Source organism: Rhinolophus sinicus, linkage group LG09 (assembly GCF_036562045.2).
Source record: "Rhinolophus sinicus isolate RSC01 linkage group LG09, ASM3656204v1, whole genome shotgun sequence".
NCBI lineage: Eukaryota > Metazoa > Chordata > Mammalia > Chiroptera > Rhinolophidae > Rhinolophus > Rhinolophus sinicus.
This window is the reverse complement of record NC_133758.1, coordinates 33,489,376-33,510,376: the sequence shown is the minus strand read 5'-3', so window position 1 is coordinate 33,510,376 and position 21,001 is coordinate 33,489,376. Positions and strand designations below refer to the sequence as shown.

At 33.2% G+C, this 21,001-nt stretch overlaps 1 protein-coding gene across 8 annotated transcripts in view; it reads right to left on the bottom strand.

The window, feature by feature from the left end:
* TRAPPC8 (trafficking protein particle complex subunit 8) overlaps nt 1-21,001 on the bottom strand; it is a 78,842-nt gene that overhangs the window by 21,478 nt on the left and 36,363 nt on the right. For 4 of the 8 annotated variants that reach the window (XM_074340195.1, XM_074340193.1, XM_019714075.2 and 1 more), the window contains 10 exons: nt 19,604-19,624; nt 18,578-18,709; nt 14,214-14,438; nt 13,719-13,827; nt 11,658-11,852; nt 11,101-11,231; nt 8,116-8,190; nt 7,543-7,669; nt 5,375-5,529; nt 399-841 (listed from right to left, as the gene is read on the bottom strand). In XM_074340195.1, the coding sequence (XP_074196296.1) occupies nt 399-841; nt 5,375-5,529; nt 7,543-7,669; nt 8,116-8,190; nt 11,101-11,231; nt 11,658-11,852; nt 13,719-13,827; nt 14,214-14,438; nt 18,578-18,709; nt 19,604-19,624 (1,613 nt within the window). The remainder of the gene's footprint in view (nt 1-398; nt 842-5,374; nt 5,530-7,542; nt 7,670-8,115; nt 8,191-11,100; nt 11,232-11,657; nt 11,853-13,718; nt 13,828-14,213; nt 14,439-18,577; nt 18,710-19,603; nt 19,625-21,001) is intronic. The other 4 variants (XM_019714079.2, XM_019714076.2, XM_019714078.2 and 1 more) reach the window with 2 other exon arrangements.

Below are 21,001 nucleotides of genomic sequence, written 5' to 3'. Positions count from 1 at the left end.
GGCGAGGAGTTGGAGGGCAAAAGGGAAAAGGAAAGGTAAAACAAAATAATTTTCTTCAAACATGATGACTGTAGCAAGGTTGTCTGCATATGCAAATGGTGCCTGTGAATTTCATTATTATGTGATAACTCCGGCCACAGTACTTACCTATATCAAAGAATCAAAGAGTTTACAGATAGAAAAGCCACAAAAAAATTAATGTAGCTTAGTTTTTTCTGCTTTCAGCCACTTAGAACTTGTAGTTATTAGGGACAACCTCAGATACAAACATCATGCAAAACAGGGAAGGGGTAATATCTTAATAAACAATGACATGTTAATAAATATCCAAGTATTTATTTGAATTTGTGCATATATTAAATATAGAGGTTAAATAAAAAAACTTTTATAATACTCACCGTATTTTAGGCTGCCTTTGAACACTTTCATAATAAAACAGAAAGTTAATTTCATGGACGCCTTCCTCATCTGGCCCACGTAACCACATTGGTAACTGAACTGAAGCTCCAGGGAGAAGAACAGTGTCAGGAAGAGGAACAGGAATCACCTCTGGCTGACTTCCTGTGCCAATGCCAAAGTCTACAGAAGAAGCTGATGATGTGAGTGCTGTACATTCAGAGGTAGAATCTGTCACAACAGTCTTGTAAGCACTACAGTTCTCAGATGCTGAGGGACTTAGTGGTGTTAGAACAGCCGTGTTACCACCAAAAGTAAAGAACTCTGGACGTTTAGAAACAACCTTCAATCCAGTAAGAGGACATTTGCTGACATTGACAAATTCTACATAAGCTTTTCGGATTTCTCCACAGAGGAGCCCTGTAGGAAAATGTATAAAGAACACCTGCATTGGAGGGAAAAAATATTATTATATTGTCTGTTAAAAATTCTGAACCCCTAATGAATAACATTTTAAGATGCTATATTCTTTACTAAAGGTTTAAAGTATTTTACTAATTCTCTCTGATTACTTCCTGAATCGATTCAAAACATTTACCACCGTTCATGGTCATTCTGACTTTGGGGAGCAGCCAAAAGTCGCATGGTGCCAGATCCGGTGACTAAGGGAAGATGAGGATACACAGTAATGTTTTTATTTGACAGAAATTGCCATACCAGAAGCGATGTGTGACATGGAGCACTGTCATTATGGAGGATGAAACCGTTCGCCCATTTCATGTCAATGTATTGTACGTGTTCCATGATTTACAGCATACTTTAAAATACACCTCTCAATTGTAGCTCAAAACTCGACTGACTGCACCAAACAAGCTGAAACTTGTCACACACAGTTACTAAGGTTCACTGTGCCGCTTCCCGTATTGAAGACCCCTGCCTTTGTTGGATGGCACTTGGCAGCAGCATTCACCGTAATTTTTGATCACAACAGAAAGGCTCCGTGTCACACATCACTTCTGGTACGGCATTTTCTATCGAATAAAAACATTACGGTGTGTCCTCATCCACCTTATTCACAGGATCTGGCACCATGTGACTTCTGGCTCTTCCTCAAAGTCAAAATGATTTGGAATATCGAAGCAGCCACAACAGCGCAACTAAAGACACTCACGAAAGAGGACTTCCAGAACTGCTTCAGAAAGTGGCAAGAACGATGGAATAAGTGTGTTCAAAGTGAGGGGGATTAATAGCAATATGTCTTTTATTGTAATAATTTTTTTTATTTAAACATTAACCATATTGTTTGATCACACCTCAAATTTATGTAAGTGGCTATAGCTCATAGCTCACTGCTTGCTTTCAGTATGATATACAAATGGTAGTATACACAACACACTTTAATTTTTCTCTCTTCTCAATGAGCGTCAGTAATTTTCATCCTAATTTGCTTTGATAAATACATATTGTAAGAAATTATTTCTTCAGGCAATTTAGATGTGTAACTTCTTTCACTACTCCTTTAAACACTTCAAAGTCTATAAAATATTTCTGACATATTAGGATAAGAACATTCTACGATTTTTTATCAGTATCATTGTTTATTCAAATATAATAAAAGGTCTCTTAACTAACCTCCATCATATCATGTTTGTTAGATTAACCAACTTCTCTAGTATCTTAGCAGAAAACAGTGAGTGATGTTCATGGAACTGAACATTAGTGACCTGAGGCTTTCTACTATGCCTGCCTGTCTTGTCCTTATCAAGAGTCACCATTTGTTCCCAAATTTATTTTTAAAACTTAAGTATTATGTAAACTGCTTTCTTCTATACCTGAAAGTATCACTTCTATTTATAGATAAAACTTAGACATACATTGTACTTATGACTACTCAACACTTGTCTTTAGATTCCCACTCTGAAGCAAACAAAACTGGAAACTTAAAATGACAACTTATGGATGTGGCTGAATGCATGAAACACAAAATGTAATTATTAGGAAAACCATACGAAAACAAAGAACTCATAGAAAAGGCCTCTGAGCTAAATCAACTCCCCCCAAAATAGTCAATAAATGGACATTTGTATGTTTTCAATTAAGGTAAAACTTTTAGGGTATGTATCTATTGAGTTTGTTTTTTTTTTTTCATTTAATCAACCAAACACCAGTTGTTATTATGTAGAATAAGAGGTCCTCTGCTAAAATACCCTCTTCAAGGAGAATTGCATCTATAATTAAAAATAAACAACCAAAAAAAACTATAGTATGCAGGAAGAAAAAAATTAAGTACAGAACTACCAGTATCAAAAACAAGACGAATATAAATTTAAAGAGTGTTAAGTTAAACAGAATTTAAAATGAAACATCATCTGGTTCAACTTTCCTCATTTTTTATAAGTCAAAGAAATTTCCAAGGTCAGGTAACTAAAGATGGGGCTTAGGCAGAAGCCTAAAAGTAAAGCTCTGTCCATAACAGTATGTTATCTGAGAAACACTGCACTTAAAAACCATTTGCACACCTAACAATCTTTACAATTGAAGAACATTTAAATGACATGATATGATGAAAATTATAAGCTAGTAGAATCAATAAAAACTGAGTATTTCAGTGTGCTATACTGATTGACCTCACCTTTAACAAGAGAACAGAATCTTCCCTTTTGAAAGTAAGCTCTAGCACATCCCAAGCAAAATGCTTGTTAGTGACTGCTAAACTATTAACAGAGAATAGCCCTCATTAACATTTGGATCCCAACTCATTTCGATCCATTTTCAGTTTTAGCACTCCTAGCTATAGCAATGCAAACCTAATAAAAATCCAATACATCGCTGTGGAAATTTAACAAGCATAGACAATAATGTCACATGTATAAGAAGAAAAAAATGAAAGGTTATGAGATGGGCTTTATTTGCCAGATTAAAAAAGATGGTAAAGCAAGAGTACGCTACTGACACAGAAAGGGAGGAGAGAATCATGCCATGCAGAATAGGTAGCATCCCCCAAATAAAATAAAACAGATTAGGGATACTCTCAGGTTATATTAGTATATTAGAAAGATGGCATAATGAACTGTCAATATTCAATTAACAGTAACTGGAATTAGAAACAAAGTTTGATCCCTAACCCTTGACATTCAGAAGAGTATATTCCCTTGGATTAAAATAATAAAACTAAAAGTTTTGACTAGGTAAGTCTGCAAGTATGTAATTATAAAACTTAGAAGCAATAAAGTAAAAGATTATTAGATATGACTTCATATAAGTTAAAAACCTTAAATAGTGAAAGACACCAAATCAAAGTTAAATTATTAAATATTAATCAACCAGAAACTAACATTGAAGTCAGTCTACAAGTGTTTTATTTGCCCTATATAATTTTAAATGCAACAAAATTATGCAAGTGTAAAACCTGGGCAGAATACAAGCAACTCAGCAATACCTTCCCCTCAATACCACACATACCACCATTTTCATGAGTATGTTACCTACCCCACCACTACAGGTATAGGATTAGTACCCATAAAAATCATCCAATGAAAGAAGGGAAATAACACCCAATTATAAGGGCATCAACAGGTATTCATATGGACAAAAAGTTATATGAAGATTGATCAAAATTATTATTAATAGTTATCAGGGAAATGTAATAAACACAACGCAATTTTTCACCAATCTGATTTACAAAAGTTAAAAAAAACCAAAAAAACAAAAACTGAAAATACCCAGTATGGCACAGATGTGAAGAAATGGGGACTCCCATTCTGAAGAATTATTACAGTCTTGCTAAAGATAAGTTTGTGGTATTTTGAGAAAGTTTAAATTGATATATACCCTTTGACCCAGCAATTCCATTTTTAAACTCTAATCTGAACTATAACATGGACAAAATACATAATGATGTTTATTGAAAAACTGTTATGATGAAAAACTAGAACCACACCCATCAATAAATGGTTAAAACATATTACAACGTAACTAAATAACATGTAGCTGTTAAAAAAGTTTTTACTGAATGAAAACAAAGACAAAATTATGTTGTTAAAGACAAACAAGCCACAGAATCAAATGATTCCATTTATAATTACTAAACTGTATGTGTAAGTATACAATGAAAAGTCTGAAAAGAGAAACACCAATGTGGTTATCACTGGCCCTTCTTGAAGGCAAATGGCTAAGCTTATAACTTCCTTACTAGGGAAACTTGAGGACCGCTTTCCAGTGTTCACCCTTATACTACATAAGCCTGCCTTTGGTCTACCTAATTTAAGGTAGGCCAAGAATTCTCTCAGAAACTTGAAATTTGTAATAATGTGACATAAAGACTGGAAGTTGTTAGACTAAGGACATATCAAAAGAAATACTTTCTAAAAGCTTACAAGCATTTGCTGCTGCTGCATTCCCTGGAGCTGCCAAGTCCTTGTTCTTCTTTGAGACTTACTGTTCTATACTTTAGTTGCCATGTGATATTCCAATATCCTTCAACTAAATAATAAGTTTTCTCTTTTTTGGCTTATATAAACTAGCATCAGTTTCTATCTTCTGCAACTGAATGACCTTTAATTCACATGGCATGAAAGCAGGAAGGGATAAGATACAAAGAGAATGAAGGGAAGACTGCTTTTTATTCATATACTTACCCATATTGTTTCCATTTTTGTAAGCATTAATTCCCGTATTATTTTTGTATCTTACTGAAAAAGAGCCATTGATTTAACAACAAATGTGTTCTTTCAGAAGTGTTTTCCCAATTTCCATTAATATTTTGAGTGTTATGTTTTATAACCTGGTTATGACTTAATGCCAAGTTGCGTGATTACTCTATCTTTGTGAATTAGATCTACTTAAACCCTAGCTTAATCATAATTTAAAAGTACAGTTTAATGTAATATCAATAACTTCAAAGGCGAAAATTAATTCACTCAAAGTATCATCTGATGTTTAAAGTATTAAGTCCATGAAATTTTAAAAAGTGAAATACCTCCAACAGTGGCATTTCCTCAGTGATTATGGGATCTAAACGTCGATCAGGACCATATTTAATAGATGTTTTCTCTTCTTTTGTGTTATTAAGTCGAGGACCTTGAATTTCTAAATCTTGTCTCCCTCGGACTGACATACTCAAGGAATGGTTTCCTGAAATAAAAAACAATCAATGCCCTAAAATAACTAGGTATGTTAACTGATATAAGTATAGCTTGAATATATAAATACTCTAAGTTTCAGATTATTTCTAGAAAATCCTAGATAATTACTGACTAGCATGGTTAATCGAATAATTAAGCGTATTTTATTTTCATGTTTAACTACACTTATTTTATGCTGTTTAATTTCTCACTTTATTAGGATTAACTTACTTTGCAAAAAGACTACATATCACTAAATAGTAAGTTTTCTGAAACCTATTATTTAACCATAATGGCTGTTAATCAAAAAGATCTGAGAGACCAGTTGTGTTGGAACCAACAATTTGATTCAGGCTATGAAAAAAAAGATCTATTTTCAAAAGAAAAATACTCCAAAATACTGAACAAGTCAACTTTTCACTATTACTCATATTCAATATATATACTAATTTGAATTATTTCTGGATTATAAATCTTCATAACAGATTACACAAAGAAAATTTAATATAGCACAGGCAGCTGTCTCAAAATTAAACTTATTTAATATTCATGTGAGATTTCCCCCAAAAGCTTGCCCGCAGTGTGTGTAGGTGTGAAAAATGCTAGGATATACAACTATCTTTCCTAATCAGAGCCTTTAATGTGCTGATGTCACTGTGATATTCCCAGACCAGACATATAATGTACCACTTCCCATGCGTCCTTTGATCCAGATCTCTATTAGCATTTTACATAGTAATGAACTGCACGAAATCATGAAAATTCTGCTTACAAGATGCAATTTAATAGTTAATTCAGGGCGTCCTCCCACTAATGTCCTAAAATAACATATAAATTATTATATTAATGAATATATTTGGTACCTTAAGTGAAGCAATTAGCTATATTTTATTGACAATAACTTTGTTGTACTAAATTAAGATCCTAGGTATGTACAATTGAGAAAGGAGAGTCAAAAAGTTCTTAACACCCAGATAACTTATTTAAAACATGCAATAAATTAGCAAGATTATTTATTAATGAACCTTGTCGGGTGCTTGTCAACCAAGAATTACAAATATAGTACTAAAATGCAGAATACTATACTCAATTTTAGTGAAAATTTTTTGTTTTTAATGTTTGAATTCTTATGGATTCATTCCACTTGTTTATTTTAAAAATATTTGTACTGAATCATCCTTAATATGCAGACAAGTAAAAATATTCAGCTGAAGGTTAAAAGGACCAACAAATTTTCCAAGAGTCCCCAAAATTAATAATCAGCTTTTATAAATGGTCTGTCAATGACTATCAATTTTTATTTTATAAAAGTAAGATTTGTCTACTCAAATGAAGGGGTAGAAGTGAGGGATTTTATAGTAAACTCCCTGGCATCTTGTCAACTTAAACTCAAATATCTACATATAACAATTACAAGATAATGTGAGATCTAGAAGGGTTCCCTGAATTAAAACAAACAAACAAAAAAGTGAACTACGCTAAACATGTACCTTGTAGTTTTAGTATTCTAACGTGTAAAACATATCATCTGGGGTACCAAAAATACCAACTTAACGCTAAAATCCTACTCTTTTTACAGAATAAATGACAGAATTTAAGGTGCTTAATATCTAATAATGTGAAAACACTGGTCTTTAATTTCGTCTGTTTTATAAAAAAGAGAATGCTCAAAAAATAGAATATGCTAAGATGGTTTTTGTATTGACAGCAGACATCTCAATCAACGGTTAGAATATATTTGGTTAGACTTTACTAAACTTGGATCAATAACAGAAAAGAAAAATACATAGGGTAGAACTTAAGAATTTCCGAAAGAAAATACATTAGAAGACACTAAAGCTGTTTACTTTTTGAAGCAATGTCAGAGTTTAAAATAATCCAAATTATTCATCTTTCAGTTGACTAGATGCCTTTTTTAAGGTACATAAACCCATTTTGAAAATACCTCATTTTCATTCATTTCAGTCTAAGAGAATATATTAAGTATTAGTTTTCTAATTGTTTAGCAATGCTGTAGCTTTACCTGTGTGACATCCAGGAAGAGCACCAATGCCATCTATTGTCATGGAGCCCTGAATAGTGCCAAGATTATAAACAATTCCCAGAATATGCAGCTCCCCTATGTGATGGGGAAAGAGCTTTAGTCTTGCCTGTGGAAATATTTAAGCCACTCTTATTATCTTAAATTTTTAATAATATCTTAAATTGTGCAATACCTATATTCTGTAATGGTGCAGAAATACAAAGTCATTGACCTAAACTTTTAAATTATCAAATGCTCTTTTTGGAAAGCATTTTCTTCAAAAGAAAATCTCTAAATTCAACAATTAGAGACCCGGATCATCATCAATACTTTTATTAATAATAAAAATCAAAATATTCTGCTCAACCATGGTCATGCTGACCCCAAGAGAAAAGCAAAAACTTTTCACCAGGTTTCTTAGGAAATCAACAAACCAAAGACGACTGCAAACCTACTTTTCCAACCAATTTCCTCCCGTGCAATTCCAATATCCTAAGCTCCCAAATTTTACTTTAAAGTGCTTTCATCTTACTTTTAGAAAGGCTTACGACAGAAAAATAATCAAACAATTACCACTTTCGATTCTTCACTATTAATTAAGAATTCTGAAATAACTTCAGTTCCAATCATTTCAGGTTCACTTGTTACCTAAAAAATAAAATATTTTGTAAAATATACACTCTAATGAATAAAGTATCATATTATTACATTCTTATATATCAATACTTAAGAAAAACAACAATAATTATAGTTAGCATTTACTAGGTTCTTACTATGTGCTAAGCAATATACAAATTGTTTTATTTTCATAATTGCAGTAAAGCCACGCAGTAGGAGGCACTTGATTTTTTTTTTTTAATTTCATGCAGTCCAACTCAACTGAGGAAGATAAGAGATCCACTCAAAGTTGCAGTCACCAAGAGATTAAAATCTCAAGATAAAGTTAAGCTGCTCATTATCAACAATGGCCAAAATGGCCATTTAATTTCATCTTACAAGAGCAAATTTCTCCATATTTTACTCCGAATTGCCTCTTTTTCCAAATTGGTTAATTATACATAGAAAAAGTAATGGCAGCCAAGTAGGATGCATACAAAACTGGTGGACAATAAGGGCAGTGAGAAGAGCAGCAAAGACATCTGTTAAGAGTATATAAACACTATTTACCATGAGATTAGTTACTTGACATAAGAAAGATTACCCTAAATTTCAGTTCAGCATCTTAGTCTATCACAAATCAAAGCTCATAAAGAAATCCAAAGAGTTAGAAATTTATACGAAAAGTGTAACCTTTCACAATAAAATGTTTCACTTAACTTGAACAAACCTCCTTTAAAATCCAATTATTGAACGGACTAGTATACTTAAAAAGCGAATAGATATTTAAAAAAAAAACTTTTCCAAGAGCAAGGAGTTCATACTCTTCTAATCTGTATTCCAGGTATCCATACATTAAAAAATGACTGAATTTGCTAAAATTCAAGTCAGAATACAGCCTAGGAAATTTCAATTTTTCAAACTAGTCACAATGAGTATAATCACAAAATATCTTCAATTAATTTAACCAGCAAGACTTTAAATAAGGCAATCTTTAAAAAAAATCAAAATACTTCAAAAGAAATACTTCAAAAATTTAAGTAGTTTAAAGTTAGTATAACAGACATCTCTCAAGTTCTCCCTTCATAATAAATCAGCACCAAAACGTTCAGATATTATTTCCCAGTTCCAAAATAATTTCACGTTATTAAAAAGCACAGCAAGGTAGAATAAGTAAAATTTATATAATACATATTGGTGAATAAACTAATAAGCAACTAGGTAAAAAAATGTATTTATCCAAGTTATTTCTGTTACAATCAACCAGGTAACAAAAATTCTTTGTTCAAGTCATTCCTGCTTCAAAAATAACATCTTAAATATATGACGAGCTATTATAAACATGGATAGGAAAATAAAAAAATAAGTATACATGAAAGGTATGAACAGATAATTCACAAAAACAGAAATACAAACACAAGAATGTCAACTCCCTAGAAATCAATGAAATGAAAGAAAATACTAACATGGCATTTTTTTAAACCTATCAAATCAAGATTTTTTTTTTAATAAACAAAAATGCTTAATGTTGCAAAGATGAGATACCCAATCCCATATACCGTGTTTCCCCGAAAATAAGACATAGCCGGACAATCAGCTCTGATCCGTCTTTTGGAGCAAAAATTAATATAAGACCCAGTCTTATTTTACTATAAGACCAGGTATATGATATATGATGTGATATGATACGATATGATACAATAAATATTATATTATTTATATTATATACATATATACATACACACACACATATATATACACACACACATATATATATATATACACACACACACATATATATATATATATTACCGGGTCTTATATTAATTTTTGCTCCAAAAGACACATTAGAGCTGATTGGCCGGCTAGGTCTTATTTTTGGGGAAACAGGGTATGTTGCTGGTGAGAAGCTCATTGGTATGACTTTCTAAGAAACCAATAGTGTTTTAAAATATTTATTCCCAGGCAGTGGCTCAGGTGGTTGGAGCGCCATGCTCCTCAAGCCAAGGTCACCGGTTTGATTCCCACATGGGCCAGTGAGTTGCGCCTCTACAGCTAAGATTGTGAACAACAGCTCTCCCTGGAGCTGGGCTGCCGTGAGCAACCAGAGGTTAGCCGGAGGTTGGAGTGAGCTACCGTGTGCTGCTGTGTGCTGCCACGGGCTACCAGGTGCTACCCATGAGCGGCTGGTGACCATTGTGAGCCGTGAGCAGCTGGCAGCTGGTGAGTAGGTTGTGAGCGGCCAACCTACAACTGGAGAGACTGCCTCAGCGGAGTGGGAGGCCCACCCCCCCACCAAGGTTCATAATACCAGCATGGGCCAGGGAGCTGTGATCTACACAACTAGACTGAGAAACAACGGCTTGAACCGGAATGGGGAGGGGGAAGCGGAAGAAAGGGGGGAAAAAATACTTATTCCCCAAAATGTTCTAACTTCATGCCTAGCAATCTTTCCTGCAGAAATAATCAGGATAAAAAACTATGCACCCAAATTTGCTCCACTGAATAATTATGATAGTAAACAAATGGATCCTTCCAAAATAACTACCAACGGAGAGACAGAGTAACTTACAGATCATCTATATGATGGAATGTTATGCAAAAATGAAATATTAAGACATTTTCAAAATCAAAATATGCATATAAATCAACAAAGGATAGAAAAACAAAATACATAATATGAGAAAATCCCATGAGGGAAAAAAACAAATGGAAATAATTGAAAAGACAGCAAAGTGTTAAAGTGGTTATCTAAATACTGAGAAGACAGTTTTATTTTTATTCCTTATGTTCTTTTGCATTTCCAATTTTCAACAACAAGCATATAACATACTTTTTATAACTAAGGGAAATACGCATAAAAAATAAGTATAGCTCACCGAACAGAGAAGTTGAAATGTTATAGCATCTGTTAAGCTATTACTGAAACATGCTTATTACAAATACCTTTTAATAACTTACTAGTTCTTTAATTTCTTCATTATCCTCTCCACTGAAATCTTTAGGTTGAAACTTCCAGAGCAATGACAAATCAGTCAACAAAAGTGGAACCTTCAAAGGGTTTCTAAAAGCCATTTCCACTGTTATCGGTTCTATAAAAGAAATGCCTAAATAAGTAACTTCAATAAACCCTACACTTCACTCTATGTTTCAATTCTCTGAACACATCTTGCTTTCTTGGCTCTGAATTTCTGCTTAGACCGTCCTTTACCAACTTGTAAATGTCTTCACTGAAAATTCAGTTTCAAAACTACCTCTTCTAGAAGATTTCCCCAATTTTCTGTAATAAATAATGGCATTCTCTCTCTCTTCTGTATTCCAACAGCACATTGCATCTCCCTATGTTAGAGCTCCTACTGCATGGTTTTATAAATGCAGCTCACTAAATTATGAGTTCTTAATTTATTTTTGCATCCCCAGCTTCCAGTGATTTTTCTGGCATACAGAAAATTATCTTGAATCTGCTGAAAGAAAACACACACAAAAAAAAACAGATATAAATATTCAACTATTAGCACCTTCAACAACTGCAAGTGGAAATCTCGAGTTATCTGAGTAACTGTTCAAGCAGTATTGTGTGGGATGGAAACCGGATGGAATCACTCCTTTGTTAACTAAGGCCACAACTTGTTCCTCTAGTTCTCGCCACTGCTGAGAAGATTCATAGTCATATTCTTGATCAAGACTTATATGAGTAGCTGCTTGCTTTTCACCTAAAAAAAAGTGTCAAAACTAAATACACATGTTCATTAATACCTGCCCTCAACTGAAACATATTTCAAATAAAAACTAGTCTGAGAGAAAAATATCCTCTTATTAACCCTAGCCTAACTGGAACTTTGCTTATAATACTGATGCTCTTTTCCTTCTGACTCTGAAAGATTGTATTTTCCCTAGTCTTCCACAAATAATTTGATATGAAATACTTCAAACACATGAACAAAGCATGGAGAACAATATAAAAAATGTTTGTGTATCAAAATTTAATAAGTCAACCTTTGTTATATAATTCCAAATATTTTTTATAAAATAAATGTTACAGATAAAAGCTGATGTCCTCCTCCGTGGAACCCTCCCCAATCCTTCATCTCCACTGGCACTACTACTCCCCAGAGCTACTCCAAAGTTGAAGTATAGCATTCTCATCCATTTTTTATTTTTACTTTTATTTTACCACATATGAGTGTATATATAAACAATGCATAGAACTGCTTTGTATGTTTGAAATATATAAATAAAATTATATTTGATCTCTCATTCTGTAACTTTTTTCACTCAACATTATGTGATGGGTATTATCCATGCTGAAACATGTTAGAATTAGTTCACTCATGTCCTACAGCATGAATCCATTATATGAATATGCCAAAATTTGTCAATTCATACCCTATGATTTCATATTTTGCCATTAAAAACAAATAAATTAGTCTTGAGAAGAAACATACTAAGCTCAAATATAAGAAGGCTTAGAATTACAAAGTTTACTATAAAACGTAGCAAGAGCCTTAATATATTTATATTTTTGGCCAGGTACTACTATTCTAAGGCTCAATCCTTAAGGAAAAATCCTATATTTAAAAAAGCCTTACAACTAGAACAGCAGAATATTGGCAACTGTTCTATACTTCTGTGTACATCTGAAAACTTCCGTAATAAAAAGTTAAGAAAACAAATTTATCCACAAAAATGTCTATTACAACATGATTTTATATAAGCAAAAAGATGGAAGCAGTGACCTAAAATGTTAAAATAAAGGACTTCATATGCAATGAAAGAAATATCTTAGTCATTAAAAATGTTTATCAAGATTATATAAAAACAGGGGCCGGCCCGGTGGCTCAGGCGATTAGAGCTCCATGCTCCTAACTCCAAAGGCTGCCGGTTCGATTCCCACATGGGCCAGTGGGCTCTCAACCGCAAGGTTGCCAGTTCAATTCCTCCAGTCCCGCAAGGGATGGTGGGCTACGCCCCCTGCAACTAAGATTGAACACGGCACCTTGAGTTGAGCTGCCTCCCGGATGGCTCAGTTGGTTGGAGCGCGGGCTCTCAACCACAAGGTTGCGGGTTTCGACTCCCACAAGGGATAGTGGGCTGTGCCCCCTGCAACTAGCAAGGGCAACTGGACCTGGAGCTGAGCTGCGCCCTCCACAACTAAGACTGAAAGGACAGCAACTTGAAGCTGAACGGCACCCTCCACAACTAAGATGGAAAGGACAACAACTTGACTTGGAAAAAAGGCCTGGAAGTACACACTGTTCCCCAATAAAGTCCTGTTCCCCTTCCCCAATAAAATCTTTAAAAAAAGAAAAAAAGATTATATAAAAACACGAGCATTCTTTATATTAAATGAGAAAAGCCATTATAATTCAGCTACTTTGTTGCTTTATTTTTGGCTTCAAGCTGGAAGGAAAAACACTGAAGTAGTGGTTATCTTCAGACGTCAGTAGGATAGGTGATATGGTATAGAATTATTTATTTTCAAATATTCTTTAACAATTATACATGATTTTTTAAATGGAGGAAAAAAAACTAAAAAAAATAGTCACTAGTTAACAAAACCCCCCAAAAACCTTACTAACCATCTGCAGGTCGTCTGTCGTGGCCAAAGAAAACCCGCGTGGCTGAACTATTAATGTATGGTAAAGGAAGCTGCGGTAAAGGACCATCTGGTGATAGCTGTCTTACATTCTAGGAGAAATACAAAAGAAAAAAAAAGAATTTCTGAGAAAACTGCATTTTCTTCACATTTTTTAATACACAAGGTATTAAAAACATGCTAAGCAAAAACATTAAGATAAAGAATTACTAGTTTTACTTAATACATCAGTCATAAAATATACAACTGGGAAGAACTTTAGATATCATTTATTCTAGCACAAGAGAACCTTCCTAAGGTTACTCAGCTAGTTAGCTCTCTTTGGATGTTATACTTCCAAACATTATTTTGGCATGAGAATATATATACATTCTAATAAAACCATTTTATTAGACTCCTACTAGATAGTACTGAATATGCTTTTTGCTAAAAATGACTTATATAATTTTAATATCTACTCCTGGAAATAAGTATTCACCTTGTAAACATAAAGATATTCTCTGAGGAAGGCCCCTTGTTGAGCTGCAGACTGTTTACTTTCATTGATTAAAATGTGCCTGAAAGCAGACACCGCGTTGTCCAACTGCCTGAGAGTGTATGACTGGCGCCCAATAGTGAAGTTAATGTGATCCTCTGCAAGAGACCAGCCTTTTCCTTTGTAAACTTGCATGGCTTGAGAATAGCAGCGTAAAGCATGCTTTTTCTGTAAGAAAATAAAAGTATTACAATTCAAATTTCTCTTAGACGAAAAATACACACACACACATACAATCAAATAACTGGTAACTGGTTCTTCTGAGACTGGAATGATGAGGAAAATGAAATTAAGACTTAGGAAAACCTCTTTGCAATTATTACTAAAAACTAAGAGGTCCTCAAGCAGGCAAGCAGCTGTTTTGTCCAAGGGCACAAGTCTAAGAAGTCAGGAATAACGATTACTTCATGGAAAACCTTCGGAATTTCCAAAGCAGTAGCACATGGAGCTGTGGATTAGTTAGAGGTTTGGTTGTTAGCTTGTAAACGAGAATTATCTTATGAAGTCTCAATTTTGTTACAGTCATCTCTTTATACCACTGCACTGGACTGAATGGAAATACCGTGTGTGCTAAAACTGCATGTGTGAGTATATGGTGTATGTGTGTGTATATATTTATATGTGTATATACATTTTTAAACTACTGTTTTGTTTGGTAGTGATAGTTTGGTATTCTTTTCTTTTGCCCACTACTGTATCCTGACACACCCATGAGCAGATATTTGGTGTTAATCACATATCACTGCCACCCCCTGAACTCAACTTTCATTCTAAAAATGGGATTTGGTACCAAGGAAGAGGTCTCTCTCCACTAAAACTTTTGCTTCAGAGTGTATTTTTGTACCCATTCTCCTGCCCAGGGTAGATTACAAACTTTGTACCATGCACAGCCAGAATTGTTTGATTTTTAAGAAACGTCTTCTTGATAGATAATGAAAGCAACTCAAAATCATCTGCCACTTGATAGCATGCCATAAGAAGAATATAGTCTCTCTTTTGTGATATCCCTACAGATACCAAATTTGAATCCCATCATGAGGAAACATCAGAGAATCCTAAAGTTAGTGACACTCTACAAAATAATTCACCTGTAATCTTCAGAAGTGTCAAGGTCATAAAAGTCAAAGGATCCTTCTGAACAGGATCCTTCTGCTATACAGGACATTACTGGGACAACTATCAAAACCTAAATGGTGTCTGAGGATTACATAGTAGTACTGACAGGACACTTTATGGAAAGATAAACAACAGGGTAACATGTTCAAATGCATGTGCACATACTATGGAAGAAGGGTTACTAAAAACAATAGTTACAGTTTTTAATTTTTTTTTCTACTTTAGATCCTGAGAAGTACTAATTCATGAAGTGTACTAAGGTCTTGATTTTGATTGTTGTATTATGGTTATACAGGATAAAAGTTCTTCTTTCTGGAAGATAGGACATATGCCCTAAGGTATTTGGGGGTAATGGAGCACCAGGTAGACAAACTTAACTCTCAGTGGGTCAGGTAAACAATAGCTTATAACTGTATTTGTAATTTTTCTTTTAAGTTTGAGACTGTTAAAATAATTTTTAAGTGTGTTTTTAAGAAAACCAACCCTAATCTCCATTTTGCATTTAGTAAAGAAACACAGATACTGATTCTTAAAAACTGAGAGATACAGAGAAATAATTGAATATGTTTAAGTGTCAAGTTCAAGTGCATTTTTCATGATTTAGTGCAAAAGCATCTAAAAAGATTTCAATGGTAACAGGGATTAAGAATCTGCCTTTTAAAATAAGAAAGATTGTCTAGGGTATACTGAACACAAACACATACACCCTCCCCATCATTTTCTTAAATACTTTTTTTATTGATTTTAATCTTTTCTAATGCCAGTTCTACTTTTTAAATGCCTCGTACTGTTGATATTCTTAATGGAAAAAATGTAAACTATAAAAACTTTCTAGGGAAAAGATAAGTAATTCAGCATGAACTCTCAATCAGAGGGGACTGAGAGAAATGGAATTACTATAATCTCTTCTGTCATCCTCACTCATGCCTGCCAATACACACACCTGTTTTAAATGGAAATGTTGGTGCTTCTCAGAAACAAGCTGGCCTCAGTCACAATTGTGTGTGTGCTATGTGCCCTATCTTCCAAGGAAGATACTGTTTTTGACCAACTTCAGTTTGCTTTTACAACATATGTTTGTTTTTACAACAGATCTGTATTCCTAATCATACTCTCAGGTTTCTATATAATGTATGAGAACAAGAATTCCTGGGTTTGGATTGTATAGGGAGTGGTCACAAAATAGCAAAACCAACTTCCTTGGAATAATTAACTTTCTAAGATAACAACTACAATTAGAGATGATTATTAGGCCAGCTAGCAAATGTATCTCAACCTACCACAACTGAAGAATTTTTAACTTGCTATGCATAGAAGCAATACGCCCTATAATTTCAGAAGGCACTATATACAAAAGTAACTGTTTCCAGTTCCAATAACATCATTAGTTTCACAAATGAAATCACTCACAAAAGATGTGGAAAAAGGATGACTTTTTTAAAATATAAGACAATGGACCATTCCTAATGGGGTACATGATTTTCCTTCTAAGTAAGGGAAACCACATGCTTAATACATTTTGTTAATTTCTGAATAGGACACTTTATGCAAAGATAAACAATAGGATAACATGTTCAAATGCATGTGCACTTACTATGGAAGAAGGGCTGTTAAAAATAATAGTTACAGTTTTTCATTTTCTTTTCCACTTTAGAGCCTGAAAAGTTCTAATTCATGGAGTATATTAATCATTATAAAAATACATTTAATTTTATAAATATTTTTACAGTGTTGTATTTAATATATAGTGAGTCACATATTTTCTAACTTGCCAGTTTCCAAAAATATAGGAAGGAATCCAATTTTCAAATGTTGGTTTTTAAAAATCATGGCATTTTTATAAGAAACCGAGAGCAGCTTTTTAAAAATTTTTCCATTAAAGTTGACATTCAATATTATATTAGTTTTAGGTGCACAGCATAGTGGTTAGACATTTATATAATTTATGAAGTGACCCTCCTGGTAAGTCTAGTACCACATGACACCATACATAGATTACAATATTATTGACTATATTCTTTATGCTGTATTTTATATCCCTGTGACTATTTTGTAACTGCCAATTTGTACTTCTTAATCCCTTCACACCTTTTCCAGCCATCTCCCCAATTGCCCCCCAAATCTAGAAACCATCAGCTTTTCTCTATCTATGAGTCTGTTTCTGTTTTATTTGTTCATTTAGTTTGTTTTTTAGATTCACATATAAGTGCAATCATATGGTATTTGTCTTTGTCTGACTTATTTGTCTGAAACACCAGTAAGTCACCATTTGCAACAACATAGATGGACCTAGAGGGTATTGTGCTGAGAGTAATTTATGAACCCCTTTATTTCTTTGTACTTTTAAAATAACATACAGTTAAAAACACTGCCATGCTTTGGTTAACACAGACTTTGAAAAATGTTAAGTATGTTCATAAAAATTCCCATTAACTACATTTAAAAAATACTCACACTCCCCTACTAGATAAAAAACTCCTTAAGAGACAAGACCATGTTGGTTTTATGGGCTTTATGCTCAGCTCCAAGTACAGTCCCTGAAATATAGTGATGATTACTGAATCCACACTTCTATCTATACTTATAGTAAACCACTATCTCACTGCTGCTATCACTGTCTGTCTCCAGCAAAGCTCCCTCCAATTAATCCTAAAAGGGATAATTGGGGATGCAGAAATCTCTTTAAATTAATAACATCTTTTCAACCCAATTGCTTCCAGGGACAAGAGACAGAAGATTTCTATTCATTTAATATTTAGTAAATACTATTATAAGGCTCTGTGAGAGACAACAGAAGACTAGAGCTCAAGTTGGGAGAGCTCAACCTCTGTTAAAAATAGTTAAAATTGCTTGAATGCATTCAGTGTATTTGGACCTTCACATGTATGATTTGGTTTAGCCTTACAAAAATTGGGACAAATTCTAAATTTTATTTAAAAAACTGAGGCTCAGAAGTAACCTGACCAAAGTCAAGTTGTGAACAGAAGATCAAGATTTAAACCCAGATTTTTTTAAATCCAAATCTCATGCCCTTACCAATATACCTCAAAACAAAATTTCTACCCATTTTTAGGATTAATATTAAATCATTAAAAACTGACAAATAGCATACATTTATAAACAACAAATTATAACAAATAAAGATTAAGATAAAAAACGAGTTATTTTCATTTTAAAGAAAACACACTCACCTGCCCTGCTTTACTAAACCGATGGCCTGCCAGTATCATATGAAATGCATATTTTCTAACCATGGGACTCTTCATGTTTATGAAGCAATGTGCCGCCTGTTCCAAAAGAAGTGCACTTCGAAGGTCAGAATCCTATTGAATGTTTAAAAGAGAAGGTTAGTTTCACAGAATTAAAAGTAAAAAGATACTTGGTAAAAAACATTTACTTTCTTAAAATAACATACAGCATATTCAATGTTTAACTTAAGAGTATCAGAGGGCAGAGATCAAGGGGTAATTCAATCTTGATGATTCTTTCAATAAGCACAATTTTTTAAAGAAAATCCTTTAAAAAATGCTCTACCATGAAATATTTTCTTTTGCTTTTCATAAAGCCAAATGTCTAGTTATGCTATGCATTATGTAAGAAGTCTCTGAAGAAATGCAATCCCTTTTCAAATGGCCAAAAAGTATATAAACTGGGAATTTAATACAGTATACTGATTAAAGATAAACCAGAAAACAGAACACAGAAAAAAAATAGATTCACACCAATCTAATTTCTTCTGGAAATTGATCTGTGACATCCAATAGCATATTTCCATCCATCCATCAAAAAAAAAAAAAGGAAAGATAAAACAGAATTGTGTAGATTATGGAATAATCTAATCTACTACTTTATCCTCTATAAAGTTTTACTGTATTTAAAAGGAATTCTCAATTTTTGCTGTCATTCAAGAGGGCCAAAATGAATGCTTTTCATTAAATAGTTCAGGTGGCTTCCCCTTAAAAGATTATCACCTGCTCTAAGTATATTAGTAAATGGTACACTTCGAATTAGTTTCGACTTCAACTGAATCTTACCACAGTGTCTACGAAAACCACATACTGCATTTACATCCTCACCCATAAGACAACCTTACAACTGAAAGAGCTATCATTACTTTAAAAATAACTGAGAAAGTACTGAAGGTTGCTGATGAACTATCAACAACACTGTCACCAAAACTTTCTCTAGGTTTTCAGCTATTCTCAAGCTGAACTTACCATGCCCTTCCATGTGTTCTGCTGCCATTATTTTCCCCAGGGAAAGTTGAAAACAGAAAACATTGACTTTAAATGCAATAATTTCAACAAATTATAGTTACATCAAGTGTTCATAGATCATTATAACTCTCTGTAGCAATAATAAAATTATATTAGAGCTGAAACAGATCTGAGGAAGCATTCTAGAAAGCATCCATAAGTGGCAGATACTATTATCTATTTTAACCCCCTCATTACAAAAACTAAATAATCAGGTAATTTTTCTAGTAAATAAGATTTAAAAGCTAGTTAGTGGGAAAATCAGGAATATATAATTAACAAACAGTTCCTAACCAAGGATTTGCATCAGAATTAACTTGAGGGAGAGTTAGGGAGCTTACTTCTTTATTTTTTAGGGAAATGTTTTTGGAAAAATGAAAAGAGGTTCTTTATTTTCTTAAAGAATAAATGTTTGAAGAAAAACAGTGAACATCTTTTTTCCCCCTCCCAGAGGTAACTATTTGTCAGAGGTAACTATTTGTCAGAGGTAACTATTATTATCAGCATGGTATTGGTGTGTCATTTCCCTCACATATCACATATGGTAAATAATTCCTTAAAAATACTTTTTTATGCACTGGTATTATACAGAGAATTCTTTATCTTTCTTTTTAAACTTAATATCATGGACATGTTTCCAAGACATCTACATCTCTCATTTCTTTTGAAGCTACATTGTATTCCTTTATGTCTGTACCATAATTTATTAATACAGTCTCCAATTGACTTAATATTGCTTCATATTTTTGTAACTACAAAAATGCTTTGATAAACATCTTTCTAAAAATATTCAATTACAAATATTTTTATTAGACAAATTGCTTCAAGTAGAACTGCTGAGTTAATAATGAAAGCTATGCATGCACTTCAAATTCTACAATATAGCCAAACTGCTACAAAAATAGTATCAATATACATTCTCATCAACAGAATATAAGAGCGTATATTTTCCACTCTACTCAGCCAAAAATCATTTTTGAAATGTTTACCTCTTTAGTAAAAAAAGGAAAAAAATGACACTGTGTTTCTCAACATACATTTCAATAGTAAGACTGTTAATCGTTTCACATTTAAAGGTCTTTGTACTTTTTCTGTGAATTGCTTGTTTATACCCTTTTGTGAATGGGTTTTTGTGATTAATCTGCTTTGTAAGAGCCCTTTGTACATTTAATATCATGCCTTAGTCATACATTTGCAAATAGTATTTCCCAGTTTTGACATGAAAGAGTCTATTTTTTAGGAGTTAAGCATGCTATCTTTGCTTTTTATGGCTTCAAGATAGTGCATCAAACTAAGAAGGGATGTTAGCATTCCTAGATTTATAAAAATACCATCCTCTATTTTCTTCCAAGTTGTCTG